The sequence below is a fragment of the Schistocerca americana genome, chromosome X (genome assembly GCF_021461395.2).
Source record: "Schistocerca americana isolate TAMUIC-IGC-003095 chromosome X, iqSchAmer2.1, whole genome shotgun sequence".
Taxonomy (NCBI): Eukaryota; Metazoa; Arthropoda; class Insecta; order Orthoptera; family Acrididae; genus Schistocerca; species Schistocerca americana.
The window spans coordinates 748907480-748926367 of record NC_060130.1 but is presented as its reverse complement, the minus strand read 5'-3'; the positions used below and the strand labels follow the sequence as shown (position 1 = coordinate 748926367).

The window sequence follows — 18888 nt, the reverse complement described above, 5'->3', positions numbered from 1 at the left end:
ACTAATACAAAGCTTTGTTTATTAGGATTATGGTAGACAAGCAGCAAAACACACTAGTCAGTTCCCTGACACAAGACATTGTTCCACAGGGTCAACGAAACCCTCTCAGAGACAACAAAGGCAGCTTCTGATGTATTGAACATTGCACATGTGGTCACATGATTCAGTTTGAATACAAACTCAATCTGATTCAACATGCTGAAAGTAAAGTGTTTGAACAGCATAAAGTTGTGTGGCACTGTTTGTGATTTTGGAGAAAAGTTTTTCGAAACTGACAGGAAAATATAATTTTGTAAGATATGTGAAGTTAAAGTTAGTACAGAAAAGTGTTTTAATGTGCAAAAACACTGTAATACCACCAAACACAGTAGCTGTGTGCAGAGAAGTGCTCAAAATGACAAACACTGTTATTTTTAGCAGACAACCATGCAATCATTCTTCAGGGACGTGTTTGAGATGATGGTCACTCACAATATTCCATTGGAGAAGCTGAAGTATCAACACTTCAGACAGTTCTTGGAGAAATACACAACACATCCACTTCAAGATAAATCTAAATTCAGAAATAACTATTTATCTGTGTGCTATGAGGAGGTGCTCAACAAAATATGAATTAGTGCTGCTGATAAAAAGGTCTGGGTATCTACAAATAAAATCACCAATTTGGGTGGATGTTATGATACAAATGTTGTTGGTGGTGGTGTTCTGAAAGTTGAGAGACCTGGAGAAATGTTCCTCCTAACATATGAAACTCTCATGAGAGTAAACAGCTCAACAATCGCTATTTTGTTTGACAACTATATGAAGCCAATGTGGCCAGATGATGTGCACAGAGACAACATTTTGCTGCCACTAATAGATAGTGCTTCATACACGGTTAAAGCCGCCATGGGGCTTCAGATTCTCTACCAAATCATGGTGTATGTCACTTGCCTTGCACATGCATTACACAGAGTTGCAGAAGAGCTACAATCAAATTAACCCGATTTAGACACATTAATTTCCTGTGGCAAGAAAATCTATGTTAAAGCTCTGCTAGAGGTGCATAAATTCAATCAACAAGTGTCTTCACTGCCCCTCGTCCCTCAGCCTGTTCTTACACAATGGGGTTTTCGATTTAACTGTGGCAAAATAAAGACAATCTTTTCTGAGCTTGAGAGTCATGAATCAAGTGCTATCAAAATTGTGAAAGAGGTCTTTACAGATGACTTGTCCGGAAATTTCACATACATAAATGCCAATTTTTCAGGGATACCAAAAGTCATCACATGACTGGAAGCTGCTGGTACTCAAGTGTGTGACACTCTGGAAATTGCATAACATGGAGTGAGTTGGGTTGAGCTCATGGTTATGTGGTTGACAAAGTGACAACAAATTGCAAAGTGTTCTCCAGTAGAATCATGGATATTATGCAATGTAGTGTCATTTTTTCTGGGAATATCGCAGCATTTGAAGGCAATAAACCAAAGCTGGCCTGCAGTGAGCCCGCCACCTTCAGATATGCTTCTATGATGTCCTGTGATGTGGAAAGGAGCTTTCTGGGCTCAAAACTATCCTCAGCAACAACTGTAGGTCTTTGAAAATGGAAAACTGGAAAATGCACCTTGTGATCCAGTGCAATTCTGCAGAAACTGAAAACTGACAAACGTGATAACTATTTTGGAATAGTTTAAATAAGTGGTGGGCAGTAGAAAAGCAGTTTTATTGCTTGGATAGGTGGTGGTGTTTTCACTGTATTTCATTTTTTTCTCAGACACCTGCAGATATCTCAAAAATAAATGATGCTTAGTTTCAAACCCTGCAAAAAATAAGTACTATACTCACATTTTGTTCAGAAGTGAGTTTTGTATTATATGGCATATAAAAAAGCTAACAAGGATATTTCTAAATAAAATTTATGAAGACATATTTTATTATGCAAGATCAGATTTTCCAAGTTTTAGATCATACATGCTTGCATGTTTCACTGTGTTTAGATCATTAAGATCAGGGCACTAATGTTTATAGTATGTTTGGGGTACTTACAAGCAAACTGAGGTTTCCTCTGTAGTGTTTGGTTAAATCAAGAGCTGAGCCTGGTGGTCAATACACGAATCCAATTATAATTGTATCCCCAACCTTGATACTGAATCGTGCCCAACTAATTTCACATGCAGCTTCTATTTCTGTCTCATTGCATTTGAGTTTCTGATCTATTGTGACAAATACACTACCTCTGTTTCCCTCATTGAATTGAGTTTCTTGTCTACTGTGACAAATACACCACCTTCATTTCCCATTAGCCTGTCCTTTTTGCACACACTTAAATTTTCCACAAATATCTCACTACTGTCAGTTTCAAGTTTAACTAGGTTTTTGTACCTCAAATAATGTGAGTTTTATGGTTTTTAGGAGCATTTCAAATTCTGTCAATTTGTTGTGAATGTTTTGGCAGTTAAATGCTAGGATTCTGATACTCTCATCTGTGGTGGGCTTTTCTTTTTGTCTTACACTGATACTTCTGGATTTCCTATGGCTATCATTATCTGGATTGGATGAAGAGTTGCCTAATATCCTTAATTTGAGGTGGTATTTTATTTATTAAGAATGATCAAATATGGAACTTTTGTGAAAAGTAAAACCATGTAAAATATGGAATCTTATCATTTGTACTTCTGATAATACTGAGAATGTTCTGTCTGTGGTGAGGTCTTGATTAGATGAATTATGATGTACAATTATCATGATGTGGCAGTTACACGAGAGATAGCTACTGGGTTGTAGTAATCAGGATTTATTATGTGATATGTGTGTGGTGATATGTTACAGTTCTTTGTGAAGTATTTCAATGATGTTATGATAATGATGTTGATAATAATGATGATTATGAAGTATTATGGAGATACTGAAGTATTATGTGTATAACTGTAATGAATACCATCGAAGAATAAAGTAGAAAAAAGTTCTAACAAATAAAGGAGTTACAATTAATGAAGAATTTAAGAAAGGAACTTCGATTACTATCATTGGAGTGGTATGTACTGTAATAAAATAATCAGGTATATAATTATACTTTACTAATTAAAACCTTTTCTACAGCATGTAACATTTCTGGATTAGATTTGGTATCAATCATAAATTTCTCTACCCAAGTGGCTCAAGATAATAGTACACATACAGATAATCTAGATATAGATAATCTGAACAAGCAGAAGTTATAGAGACACAAGCTTATCTGGTGGTAAACAGAATGTCAGAACATGATGCACAGTTAGTCACATTATTCAACATAGGAGAGAATGGTCCAGTCTGACATATCAAGGGTACCCTGAAATTTTCCACACAGGAAGAATGCACCAAAAGAAATACACTGTCAAAATTTTAGCTGCTAAGGTGGATTGCAAGTGTTTAAAAGAAAAGTTAAAGCTTCATATTTTTGCCGTATGAAGAATTACTTGTAATGGAGGTTTGTACAGCCCTTCTTGCCTAGTGCGTAATGAGCAAATAAGCAGAGACAGCCATTACATGAGGACATAGTGCCAGACAGTGCAAAGTGGAAAGTACACACCCATGTATTTTAAGCACTTAAACCCTAATGAACATATCTCACATCATTAATTTTTTTGAATAACTTTCAGTTAATATCAACAGCTAAACTCTTGCAGATTTCTTACACAAGTGACTAGCCGAGAAACGAAAATCAAGGCAGTGTATGATGTTACATTACAGATAATTTGTTGACATTAAGTATTTTATAACAATTCCTGTAGCACAGTCCTTTGATAATGTTTAGCTTAAAACCTTTTTAGTAAGTAAAAGTTGTTATACTGTAAAATACTATTTAACATAGATGTAGATTATTAGCAACATATGACATTATCACCAAAATATTATGTAATTATAAATGCGTGTATGACTAGTTATAAAAACTACACAAAATATGAGAAACCTGTTTAATTGTAAATGTAAATGTGTGCTCATGTGTTGTAATCTGACGGCATCCATACAATATTTATTGTTCCATGGATGAATAAATAAATAAATAAATAAATAAAAATAATGTACATTTTGCTAACAATGAAACAGTTCCTTGTTTATTCCCTGTAATTGTCAGAAAAATGAAAATAAGCATTTTCCATACATCAGGCACACTTGACAAAATATTAATGCATTCAGGCACTCCACAGAAATTACTAGTTTTATTTATACAGAACTGGAATGGAGTAAGAGATGGTCATGGAAGTTGTTCTGCATATTGTGCTGTGTACCAGGCAGACATGATAAAATTTGTAAAATGTGCTGATGCAAACTGACAATGCATAAATGACTGAAGTTCAACAATACTTTTCCACTGATAAACCTGAAGTGACATAGAGCTACCAGAAATTATATTGTCCAACAATTTTCTGAAAAATGCTTTACACACTTGAAAAATTGTTTTATCAAGAGGTTGAATCACACAATTAGTTCCAGATGGAATCTGAATTATATTAGCAGTCTTTTTGTCTTCCTCCTAAAGACAGAAGTGTCATTATGCCCAGTCCAAGAGTCCAACAAAAGCACTGAGTTATTTTGTGCAAGTGGTAAGAAGGCGTTTGAGATGTGACATCAAAAATTACTGTTTCCCATGTTCTACAGATTTTGCTATGTAGATTACAAGGTTTTTGCAAGCAAATATTCATTTTTTTAAATTTTTGCTCTAATTTGCCTTGATGTTCCTCAGGTCAAAGACAAAGCTGCAGAAAAAGTAATCCAGTGATACTTATCAGTGGTATCATTGTATATGAATGTGTTGTAGTGTTCACTGACTGCACAAGAAACTCTGTCTTTTTTTCACTTGAAATGGTAATGTGCAGTTTGAATGCAGGTATGCAGCTCTTGCACAAAACCTGATTGATTGGTTTTATGCATAGTATTTTAGGAGAAAACAAGAAACTTAATTTTTATGTCAGCTGTGGATTGCTCTATGGTATTCACAAAAGTGTAGGAAAAGACAGATTGCTATTTACCATAAAGAAGACATGTTAAGTTTCAGATAGACATGTATTACCTGTTAATGACATGTTGACTTGAGGTAAACTTCATAATTTCTCAACTTTCTTTTTGCATAATTACCTGAATCTGTTTTATCAGATTGAAAAAGCCTGAAAATCAATATGTTCATCTCACTGGTAATTCAGAGTGCCCTATCTCATAGACATCCCTCGGTAACAGTGCATTGACACCACAAGCAGTTCAAAATGTTTCAAGTAGTTTTCCTTTTACTCTTTTGAGAGTTTCATTTTGGTGCAACTGTAACCACGAGATTATAGTACCTCACAGGGGAATGATAATCGATGCCTAGCAAGCAAAGAGAGAAAGCAAAGAAAGCTCTGCTGATGGATCTAAGTACCAGTACTCGTAAGGTAGTACTAAATAAAGTAAGATTTATCTTTGCTTTCATCAATATTTTTGCTACGACAATTTATTTATATTTTCTAGATGAGTACTCAATATATATATTGATAATGTGAATTCAGATAGATTGTTACTCATCACACAGAGGAAGGGTTGAGCAGCAAACAGGCCTCAGTGCCCAGAGAAAGCAAAGGGGCCATGTGTGTCATTTGGTCAAGTGAGTATCAAATTAAAGAAATGGCTAGTAATGTTACTGAGAAAGCTGTGTTTCTTATGCTAATGTTCTTCATTTTGTTTTTTAGTAGATGAAAAAAGGATCCCTTCTAATACTGCCTTATTGCCATTTTAAGCTACAATGAAAGATACAAGACAGGAAAAAGACATTTTAGCCTTTGAAAAGGAGTGTATTAACAATCCAGGTTTACAATGAAAGACATTTGATGATGAGGGTACAGACAAAGCAGCAATTAGAATTCTGCTTTCAGGTACTTTCATCAAAGAGGTTAAAATCTTCAGTTGCTCAACAGTTTTGTAATACATGGTAGTTAACACAAAATATAGAAAGCAAGCAAAAATATTAAACAATATTTCCCACTCATTAAAGTTTACTTCCACAAGTTAGAAGAAATTTTTAATGTGTTTCCACTACCATTTTCTGTTGACATGCACAATGTGGAAAATAAATTACAGTTAGAACTACCAGATTCCTGTTAGGATTTTCTTTAGCCTAAATTTCCTTGGCTTCACAAGCTTACAGCTATGGTTATGTCTACCTTCATATTCATGAACAGATGTGCCTTCTGTTGATTCATATAAAGCATAAATTTAAAAGTGATAAAGCGAGTACAGTTAAATGTTCTTTTTCTTACACTGGTAACTTGTGTAAAATTACCATGCATGCTTACACATCTATAAGCCTTGTGGGTGAGTGTGGTATGGCAGGAAGTTTCAAATGTTAAGAGTTGTGAATCATGTAATTTAAATGAATGGAAAATACAAGATGGAAGGAAAATATTTATTTGACAATAAATCATTACTCATTGAATAGAGCCTCTACCATATCCCTATCACACGTCCCTTCTGGAACCAACTCTCTGAAGAAAGAATTTGCCTAAAAGATCAGCTAGTAGTAATCCTGTAGTTTTGTTTAACAAGAAGGCCTTTTCTGTGCAATCTATAGCAATAAATAAAATAGCCTCAGGTTGAGTTACGGTGTTACAAGCTTAACTGCATGATCAGTTTTGAAACTTCATGTCTCATTTTCATATGTACCTGAACACATAATTTTTTTAAAAAATATTTTTTTAAACACTATATATGTCAGTAGATATGCAACATAATGTACATTTCTTGTATGCTAACCATTCTACCTGTCTTAAAGTTGGGTTAGAGATCTGTGCTATGTCCTAATATATGGGAAATATAATTATTAATAGCAAATGCCAACACTAATTCAACAGTATTTTCTGTCTTTAAATGTTAATGTAATTCCACAATGTTATCACTCAGTTTCCAGGATATAATGGCACTTTGGGTCAGAAAAGATAGTGGTTGTGAATATAGGAACTACTACATTCTTGAGACATTCCCACGGGAGAATATTAAATATATTCACTTTTCGAATGTATAACCTTTGTGGATACATAGCTAAACCCCAGTGTACTTCTTCAATTAATATTTACAAATGGTCAGTATAAAGGCTGTTGTCAGTGTCATACCATTTTTTTTACAATGTTTAATGACACAAACATTGAAAGACAGTAAATATAATTCAACTAGTATTGGCATGTGTCATGAAGACCTCTAACTTAACCTTAGGACAGGTAGAGTGATTAGCTTACAGTGTTACTCTACAAGAGATGTATATTATGTTGTATATGCATTGATGCATGTAATCTTAAAAAACAGTTTTTACTGTGTGCACAGATACATCTGAGGATGAGGAGTGAAGTCTCGGAACCAAACATGCAATAAAGCTTTTAACACCATAACTGCAGCCTGCAGCTATTTTATTTATTGTTACTAATACATGTGACTGCATTCCCACCTTCTACTATGATCAATAGTGAAGACAGTGGTCTATACTCACACAGGTGTCATAATGTATAGAATTTCATTTCTTAATGCAAGATACAGTTTAAGTGTTAATTCAGAAGTGATTATTAGTTTATGTAAACTAATTTATAATGAAAATGTGGTATGAAGCAAACTGCAAATTTGGCCTTGAATTATTAATTTTTATAGTTATATTTACAAAATGTTAATGACTTTCATGCCTTGCAAAATTAAATTTGTTTATGCTCTAGCTTTAAGTCCAAGGTTAAGTCACATAATGCTTCACATCAATGCTTATACAATGATCTTCTGTTGTGAGAACAAACAGTCAACTGGTCTGAATGTAAACAAACCTGCAAGCAGTGGGTTTGCAGCAATAATGTTCATCTTACGCGCAACTGCACTTTTGTTTGCGTTACTAGAATTGACTGATTCTGCAGAACCCGGGGACACATTGTTGTTGTTTTCTTCCTACAAAACATAAAATAGCATAATTTAAATAAGACATGAATGGCTGTAAAATGAGCACTAGTGAACTAAGATTTTAAAATTGAGTAAGATATTGACAATAATTAAATTTGTAGTGAAAGTCTTTACATAATGTGTTAGGTGTTTGACATATACGCACACATAATTCCAGATACAGGCTTTAAGCACATGACTCAAAATAACAAGTAATAAACTATACTAATGTATGAAATGTATATCTTAGAATTCTGAGTCCCTGTGACATAAACATGAACCAAAGAACAGATACATCACCTACATAATATATGTGTGAAAAAAGGCAGAAATATAGATGAAATTCATAACATATCTTAAATATACCAGAAAAGTGTAACACTGAATGTAAGTCACAATATTATTGTAGAAGTATTAAGTATTCGGTGAGAAATTTTATGCAGTAATCAGTGCCTGCAAGTATACTACAAAAATATATTTTCCTTGTGCAGATAGATCAAAATTAACAGTGCTTTGTTCAAGAAATAATGGAATCCTGTGTTAATTATAACTTTTTCCATCCAGGATGAAATTGTTGAAAAATATGATAGCAGCACTTGGAATGTATGTTTAATGGCATTAAGGAAGGCAGATATGAAAGATTCAAAGACTCTAGAAAATTATAAGTTAGGAATAAATATTCCTTGAAAATAAAAAAAACACACATAAAACACAAACATACACAACATAGATGCATTTCAAGTTTTATATGCTCTGGTGGACAAAATGACCTTACATGATATTGAACCAGCTTTCTGATTAAACTGAGGAGTTACTGGCCTGTAGAAATATGGACATCATTCTTAAGGAGGAGAAATTTTCAGTTATGAAAGTAGATTTCGATGTACCCCAAGAGATTATTATAGTATCATTAGTCTTCAAAATATTGGTAAACACCATGGTGGACAATATCAGAAGTTCCATGTGGCTGTTCATGGATGATGCTATTGTGCGTAGGAAAGCTTCAGTGACAGAAAATAATTAAAAACTGCAGGAAGGAATGAGTATTATTGACACTTGGAGAAAAAAAAAGTAATTTAATATGTGAAAAGAGAAAGATGGACCAGTTTTTGGTTCATTACATGATTGGTAACCAATCTCTGGGAACAGTCATAACAAAGGAGAATGCATCTAGAATAATATAAAATGGAGCAAACAAAACTAATTATAGGGAATTCTGGCTGAGTTTGAATGAAGCAATAATCACCAATGAAACAGGTTACTTGCATAACCCTGACCTGACAATTGTTGAGTACTCTTTGGCAATCTGAGACCCATACTAGATAGCGGGGTGGACAAAAATACATAAACACCAAAACCACAACATTTTATGATGCTTAATACGATGTAGAAAAACTGTTAGCACTCAAGTAAGTTTCCAGTCATCTCTGAATGGTAAATATCAATTTTCAAGGGAATCTTTACCATTCCAGCTGCAAAATAGTAGCAAGTTCAGGTAACAATCGTGGAGGTGGATAATGATTGTGCACACTTCTCTCTAAAGTAGACCACAAAGCTTCAATAATATTGAGATCTGGTGTCTGTGGTGGCGAAGGGAGATGGGACAATTCATCTTCATGCCCACAAAGCCAGTCCTGTCATCTTGGAACACAGCATCACCACTGGGGAACAAACACTGTACATAGGATAGATCTGATCATCCAAAAATGTCACATAATCCTTGGCAGTAATCCAACATAGTGGAGTAACTGTGGGGCCCATGGAATACCATGATATGGCTGCCCAAATCACCACCAAACACACAACTGGTTTCACTCTTGGGACATACACTTGGCCAGAAGTTGGAAACAGGATTACAAAAAGACTCATCTGACCAAATGGCCTTCTTCCATTGTTCCATATTCCATGTTTCATGGCTTCAGCTTCACGTTTTCCTGTTACATGCATTTATATTACTGATGTATGATTTTAGAATTCCAGCTTGCCCTGTAATTCCCAACATCTGGAGCACCCTTACAGTTGTTATGGTACTGACAGGGTTTGCAAATATGATGTTCAGTTCTGCTGTGACTTTTTCAGCTGTTGCGTTCTTTTTTTGTGACAGTCATCTTTAATGACCATCTGTCACAATCATTCAACACACACTTTTGTCCACATCCTGAATTAGGAGCTGATATTTTTCTGCTTTCCCTATACATGGTATAAAGTGCCTTTTGAAACACAAAACACTTGAGCTCCATTGGTTACAGAAGCACCCACTGTACAAGCACCAACAAGTTACCCATGTTCAAATTCATGTAGCTCTGACATAAAATACTCACAACTACACAGAATACCGTTCTAACCTTGACTGACACTTGGAATGAATTGAGGACATTGCACAGGTGCCGTTCATGGACAAATACAATCTACAGGCTTGGCTAGCACCTGCATTTATGTTCAAGCATGCATTTCTTGTGGTGTCTCCATATTTCTGTCCAAACGTTGTAGGATGTTACAGGTACATTATTATGAAATGCCTATCACACACCACACACCATGAGGCAGTTGGTACAGGGGTGTCTAAATGTGACATAAGAGACTATCATAATATTTACAAAATCAATAAAAGTCCACAGCTGGACAAATGAGATTTTAATTACATTAAAATTACTCTTATTTTACTGGTTAGAGTATCATTAAAAGGGACTATGAATTCTTGAGTAAAGATCTGATCACTACCACCCTGTTCAACAGAATTAGGGGAACAAGTGTATGAACATCCAGTATGTTAAATCTACTTTATTACAGGCAGTACCTGTAGTCTTATTGCATGGCTTGAGATCTTTGCTATCAATGTAGGCAACAATTAAAATCATTCACTATCTTCTGACTGTGTTATGCATTACAGTGTCAGGTGACCCCACTGAAGAAAGTGAGTACTGGTGTCCAAGTGTTCCCTAATGAGGTACAAAGATGGCAGTTTTCATTTGTGAATGTTGAATTCAACCAATCACATGCAAGGCAACATCTTAATGCAGTTCAAGTTGCAAGTTCAGTTTGTTTCATCTACAAAGGATGGACTTTCAGTCATGCTGCTGCAGATGCCAATGCCTCTCCATAGGCTGTTGATATGCTACAGGGAGACAGGTCAGTACATAAGGCAAGTTTGACAATATCACTGACTCATTGTAGCACCACATCTGGCCTCTCTGCACTTCAGAATTATATGGATACAGCTAGAACACTGCAAGACAATGTCAAAAGGGCCACTCGAGCCATGTGTCTGATGAGATTGTAATGGACAGGTTCTGAGAAAGGACCTTATGACTGAGACGTCCTGTTCAAGTACCCTGCTTCAAATGACAAAATCTTGCAACTTGCCTTCAGTTCTGCCATTTCCAACTTTGTCACTGGCCATTTCCAACTTTGTCACTGACCAAATGAGTTATTCACAGACGAGTCCAGATACCCTCAAATATATATATGTGTGTATGTGGGTAATATATATATATATATGTGTGTGTGTGTGTGTGTGTGTGTGTGTGTGTGTGCAGAGATCTGTGGTGAGTAATGACTGCCAAATGCTGTCATGAAAACTGAGACATTTCTGAGGTTCTTTGATGTTGTGGGGAGGCTTCAGTGTTGACAGCCATATGAATTTGTCATTGCCCATGATCACCTTACTGCCAGCCAGTACATTGAACAGATACTGTTAAACCCTGTTGTGGCTGCTACACACTGTAGTGGCCCTGAATTCCTTCTACTACTATGTGGCAGCCATCAGCAGGGATGTTTTATGAAGCATAGACATTGAAGTAGTGCGATGGCCAGTGATAAGTGCCCATTGTGCATAAACATGTCAGTTCTTTTTACGTAAACAATCAAGGGTGTAATGATGCTTTGTTGTCTATTTAATTTGTGAAAAATAAAGGTATAATTTGGTAACAGTCTTCAATTATTGCTCAGTGGAGTATGGCAGATGTTCAAAGTCATGTTCCCCTAACTCTTTCAAGGAGTGTGTGTTTATAAGGAGAGATGGAAACATAAATAGAGAAGTTACCATTCCATTTCATACATGGTTAATGAGAATGGAAATATGAATAATGATACAGTCAGGGTTGAAAGTGTTCAAAATTTCAAAAATCTGTAAGATAACAGAACAAAAGTGAGTGTAAAATATTCTCAAAAAAAAAACACAAAAGGTTAAACATAAATTTGTATGAAAAGAAACACAGATTTTCTCTTTATAATTATAAACACACACTCATACAATGGAAATAATGTGCAGAAAATAGAAATGGAGAGCATTTTATGTTCAGAAGTATACATACAGCACATATTAATATCAATGTTAAACATACATACACAAACCCTTGTTATTGTAGCATGTGTGCGGTGAAATTTAAAGAGAATTGCAGTATAGAATGTCCTCTGAATTTAAAAGATTAAGTTAATCTTTTATACTATGGAAGGGGGCTGGTAGTATCATTAAAATACCTTTGGGAATGGTGACCCCATCATAAAAATAGCGTATATATAGGTACAGTTGGTTCTGTGCAAAAACTGGAAAAGTATCATATCAGCACTGATACACCACTGCCTGGATAAATGGCACTGGAGAGGAAGGAAGGACTACTATGATTCAAGATACAGGATAACAATAATTAATAGTGGAACTGGGACTGGTGAAAATGTATTATAATGGAATCAAAGATACTGAGTAAAATAGATCTGCAAATGAACTGTTTGCAAGGTAACTGCAAGTGTGTGATTACCAGCTGCTATTGACTCCAGAATTAAATATTGAACTATTTAGTACAAATCTATTTGAAATGTAAACTTTTCATTTAAGGTACATCTAATTGGGCTCAAATATCACCCTTGGCCCATGTTTGGGGAATGTGGTAGATGCATGACAGGGCACCGACCAATTTTGATCCTTTTGTAAGGCAACATCTAATGCATCAATATGGTCCAAAATGGACTGGTTGAGCAGGGTCTATGCATTAGCTTCCAAGATCACTTGACCTGAATCCTCTGGATTTTACTTTGTCAGATCATCTCAGCACTTCCATTTGATGTGGTTGAAGAACTGCAGCAGTGATTTCTACAGTTTTGGAAATACGTGCAAGACAATCTGGGGGTATTTGAAGAATTTGTTGCTCACCACAGAGACAAATGCAGTATTGCATCCAAATGTGAGGATGACACATGGACCATTTCCTTTAACAGGGTTGAATGTACAGCAAATTGTGATGTGTAATATGCTGAGACAGTATTGTATTTCTTATTAAGGTAGGCCGTGGGTAAAAGTAGAGCTCCATAAGATAGAAACTTAATTCATATGTTCACATTTCATATACATTTGTGCTAAGTAGGACAATATTTCACACTAAATTTAGTGGTAGCTTTTACCTCTACAGTCATGAATGATTCATTTGCAGTCCCATGTCCACTGGAAATGTTTCGCTTCTACTGCATATGCTTTCATCCATGTCAGTTTTTGTCATTAATTATCATACAGCCTGTATATGTTTGAAATGATAGAGTTTGTATCTAAAAAGATATTATTAAATTTTTACCTCAAACTATATTTCCTTTACAATGCATGTTTTTTATAATCTTAGTCAAAATTTATCCTTGATTTGACAAATTATAAAACTTATTTCTCTGTGAGATTAAAAATCATACCTTCTAATTCCTATGTTCACACCATATGTCATCCTAATATTGTTTCTATAAAAGATCTAAGAGATCAATGTTGTGCAGAAGTAAGACAGTGGACTTATATTCAGATTGACAGTAGTTCAAATCCCCACTGAGTCAGCCACATTTAGTTTTTCTCAGCTTTCCCTAAACTGTTTAAGACAAATACTGGAACAGTCATTTTGGAGACCATGACAAATTTTCTTTTCCATCCTTCCCTAGTTTGAACTTCTGGTGTATCTTTAATAATCATCTATCAGCTGGACACTAAAGCCTATTTTCCTTTTCTACAAAAGTATATTAATTTTATATTTTTATTAGTACACACTTATACATATGATCATACTAAGCATATTCCTGCATCACCAGCTCTCCTCTAGGTACCACTTTAAAGTCCATGAGAGAGGGTAATTCACATTGTGGCCCACACTGAGAACTCTTCCACTCTAAATTATGAAGAATGCAATAGGAAATAATAGTGTGTGCTACTCTACACAAGAAGTAATTAATAATTCCCACAGTAGCAAAATAAAAAGTGTGTAGGTTATTCTGAACTTCATTACAGAGGAGCCGCTGGTAGCTGAGGGGTCAGCATGACGGAATGTCATGCTTAATGGCCCGGGTTTGATTCCTGGCTGGGTCGGAGATTTTCTCCACTCACGGACTGGGTGTTGTGTTGTCCTTATCATCATACTTTCATCCCCATTGACACACAAGTCGCCAAAGTGGTGTCAACTCGAAAGACTTGCACCAGGCAAATGGTCTACCCGACAGGTGGCCCTAGCGACACGGAATTTCCATTTACATTATAAAGGAAGTGTTTCTCAAGATTTTGCAAGAGATATTTACTTGATATCTGATAGTTTTCTTTGAGCTGTATCTGGGCTCATATTGTCTGTATATAGATTTTTCTCTTTGCACAAGAATGTTTGTTGTTATGAAACTTTCTGGCAGCTTAAAAAGTTCTGTTTACTGAATGAGGTAGCAAGGCATGCCTGGCAGCTCACATCACAGCTTCAAACTATCAGTACCTACCCCTACTTTCCAAACTCCTTACAAGCTCTTGGCCACATTTTGTTGGACTAGCATTCCAGTGAGAGTCTAAGTTCAATTCCCAATTCAGTTCATAATTTTTATCAGTCAGGAAATTTTTCTGTACTTGTTTGATATACTAGCAGCTGCATGTAAATGAGAGTGTAGTATCCATTGCTGGTGTAGTAATTAAACAGGCATCCCTCCAGGTGCAACATGGTGAGGGTATAATGCAAACATTGTTAACTACTTTTGTTCACAATAATGCAAAACCCCTGCACCATTAACCTCTTGTTAGACATAGAGCATGATTCTTTCATGTGTATAAAATGCATATTTGAACCATCAGATGCTTTTATTTTGGATCCAAATATCTACTGGCTTCAGTCTTGGACTATCTTCATAGATAAGAGCTAAAATGGTTTACGTCACCATATCGCACCAGTCATTACTTAAAATGTATAGCACAAGCCATGAATGTAAATATATGACACAAGACTTTAGAAGCAAACATACAAATAATAAATGTATACAGAGCAACTGATGGTTCAAATATGCATTTTATACATTACTTACCAGCTGATGACAATCACCTTCCAAAAATCTTTCACGTGTATTTCTGTTACAAAGAATACGAGAAATATGCTGAAAGGCAACTGAATACCATTTGAGTGCTAACTTATATCAAAAGTTGAGACTAATTTATACTCGTGTAAATTATATTAATGCTGTTGCATACTTCTGCGTACACTGTTCCTTCAGGCATAGACTGAGAATGACATAGCCAACACATCATGTTAAAGTAATTACCTTGGAAAAGATTTATCAAATATGAAATATCAAAGAAAAACAAGTAAATACACACTATTATGTTTATACAGTTCATGGCTTTTGTCTGCTATGCCAACAACGCTTTACACATGTAGGCATGTAATGGTACATCCAGATAAAGTACAGTACTAATTACATTACCTTGTCAACAAAGTCAGGGAAGAATGTATCCAACTCAAATGTTGTGTCTCCCAATTGCTTGAAGAGATCATCATCTACCTCCTCCTCAAATTCTCCTACCAGTCCTGAGAGATCCTGCTGTGACAGCTCACCCAGGCCAGTCCCCCCTCCTTCCTGCTGATTTCCAGAATCCTACATCAAACACAAATTATTGACTGTTAGCAGTATACAAGTAAAACCTGTTTTATCTGGAGAAACCAACACACATTCTAAATCGGCTTTTTTTAAAATTATTTCTACATTTTACTTTGTGTTGTACTTTCAAAATTGTACAGTATTTACAATTTATTTGTACAGCAGGAGAGCATCTGGAATGAGCTCATGCAACATGTTACATTAGTGCCACATGTAATTCATTTTCAACAAGAAGCCAGATTTATTCATATAGTTTTGCCAGTTTGATAATACACAAAATGATGCAGACACAAAACTTACCCTCTCACATGGAAATTAAAATGTGTTTCTTTCAATAGCTTATTCATTATTTCTCTTCTATATGTCCTTACAAATGTTTCCACAAAGTTACATTGTCTTACGTTTACTCATTCTTGATGGGGGATCTCTCAAGTAGTGAAAGTTTAATTATAACCACCATATATATACACTAATAATATTGGAGGATAATGATTACTCATCTACGATATATTGTAGGCCCATTTTAATATGCATATTATTTCCTACAATAATTTCAGAGATTTTCCTTTACAAAAATTGGATGAACAAATGATTTACAGTAGTAGTTGCTGATAAGACTTGCTATTAAGGTATTTTTAGTAATTTAAATAAAAAAAAACATTTGGCAAGACTATAAGATGACTGACCTGTGAATAAGTGGTATTATAAAATCAATAGACGGAGAAGTCTGGCAAGACCAAAGAGAAGCTGGACTAAAGCTTGAAAAAGGAAAAGACAGCTATCTGATTTCTAAAGTGCAGAAGAAGAAGAAGAAGAAGAAGAATGGTTTCAGAAAGTTATATCATACCACTGGGTACTGGATGACATGAGCTCAGCCCATTATTGTAAAAGCATTTTCTTGTATAAAATTGGACCAGTAGACTGTACTGTCCAGATATAGGAAAACTGACATAATATTTCATGAACTGCCTCAGTCTATCAACTGTCCCTCTTATATATTAGGCTTTAAAGATAGCAGGAATACATCTATAACACCCTTATGAGATACTACACATTAATGATGAATTCATTTCACATCCAGCAACAAACCAAATTTATTCATATTGTTTTACTAGTTTCGCAATGCATTTAGAATTGAAACAAGCAACATATCATCACAAAATGTATGTAAATAGTGAGATATGACACATCATATCTATCATGGAAGGATGTTGAAATGACAGACACTATCCAAAAGGTTTATGAAATTATAGACATTGTCATGTTTGAGTCATTTCACATAAGGCACAATACTGTTCTATTGTAAAAGAGCTTCTGGAGGCTACACTGAAATTAGTATAAAGTAAGTTGTGGTATATCTGCTATAAAGCACATTTTGAGGTTGCAGCTAACTTAGGAAATAAATATCACTGAAAAAATGAAAGTAATGTGAATTATGACTAGAGTTTAGAGAAGTACAGCTATAAATATCAACTACAGTCCTACAATATAGTTATTTGTGAATGAAGTTTATTGACAGCAATTCATTCATTTTTAGAGCAACAATGACATTTACTCATTAAATTGTACAGTAATAACTTATTGCAGTACTAATTGCAAGGTATGGAACACAGTCAAATTAAATTTTTTGCCATTGTGCACACAGAGACAAAACACCTGACAGACAATCATAATATGTTAAAATACTGATTAATTAATCTTCCTATATTATAGATGAAATGTTAAAAAATAAATAGTGAATTAATATCTTTTATATGTCTCAACTGATGTCATCATTATGTTTTTTGCAAACTCTATGTAGCTTTTGTGTAAACCACAGACCAAAAATCATTATGTTTGCAAATAATATGACCTATGGAACATGTAAACAAGTATTTAATCAATGTCTTTGTATAATTATGTTTTGAAAGACCTAAATCCAAACTTGCATAAATAATACACAGAATTTCTAGTTTCCCAGCTGCCTGGTTAAGTATCACACTACAAATGCAAAGGTTACACATTTGATCTGAAATTGTTAGGATTTTTCCAAACACCATAGCACGCTTTATGGAGACTGTTTCAGTATATGAAAAATATCTAGTTGTACCGTGATTTCTATTACATCCTAAGGTGCTTCTAGTGGCTCTATAGCTTAGTGGACAAGTGTCAGACTACAAACTTAAATGTCAAAGATTATGTTAGTCCTAGAATTTTTTTCTGTCACTTATCACATCTTTTACCATTGGAAATGATTTGTTAATGTGAAAAATGCCAAGTTACAACATTCTTTTGGGATCAAACAATCTTTGGTCCCCCCCCCCCCCCCCAATGACTGGCTGGGTAAGTCAATAAAAAGGTGGGAAGAAGCCTACAGCATACCACCTGCAATAAGGCCTAATAAAAGACTATAGAGTTTAATCCACCCTTCATCTTGATAACAGATTTTGTCATAAAACTGCCAGTGATCCATTTTACAGGATATAATATGATTATGTTTTGATTTTTGAAATGGTAACTATGATATGTTACTTAACCCATGTAGTGAACACCCTGCATAATACTGCTCATGAATGCTAATTAGGATTTTTCCTTGGTGTTTGAATCAGACTTTAATTAACCTTATAGTCATTCAGCTATACGGGCAGAATTTGAATTCTGAAAATCATTATATTTAAATAGCTATAAAACATTTTAAACAGTGCTTCTACTTTGGTCATGTGGAAAATTTTGTGTGGCACAATATTGCCTTGTGAATCCTGCACAGAGTGCACTTTTAAGGGATGAAAAATGAAAAGCTGACTGGAAAGCAGAAGTCACTTGCCAAGCATTGTGACAGGTCCACCATCTTGCCGTCGTTGTCAGGGCACCACAGCAGGTCGTCGTCAATGAAAGGCATGCTTACAGCAGACTTGCTGACTGGCCGCGCCGCCGCAGCCACTAGGTTCCAAGAGCGACCTGCAATACAATACAAATCTTATCAGATTCAATAGATCCTATAGTAGGCACCTATTTTCAATTAAGACAATCATAGGCCTGTAAAACGCTAGCTGTGTAAGTTCCTTACCTTTGAAAATCAGAACTGAGAGAAGAAGGGGCCATGATATTAGAAATTGAATAATGTATTACATCAGCCAAACATTTGAATAG

At 35.1% G+C, this 18888-nt stretch overlaps 1 protein-coding gene across 3 annotated transcripts in view; it reads right to left on the bottom strand.

The window, feature by feature from the left end:
* LOC124554815 (ecdysone-induced protein 74EF) overlaps positions 1 to 18888 on the bottom strand; it is an 893955-nt gene that overhangs the window by 410360 nt on the left and 464707 nt on the right. For all 3 annotated transcript variants that reach the window (XM_047128473.1, XM_047128472.1, XM_047128474.1), the window contains 3 exons: positions 18563 to 18696; positions 15586 to 15756; positions 7785 to 7902 (listed from right to left, as the gene is read on the bottom strand). In XM_047128473.1, the coding sequence (XP_046984429.1) occupies positions 7785 to 7902; positions 15586 to 15756; positions 18563 to 18637 (364 nt within the window). In that variant the 5' untranslated portion in view covers positions 18638 to 18696. The remainder of the gene's footprint in view (positions 1 to 7784; positions 7903 to 15585; positions 15757 to 18562; positions 18697 to 18888) is intronic.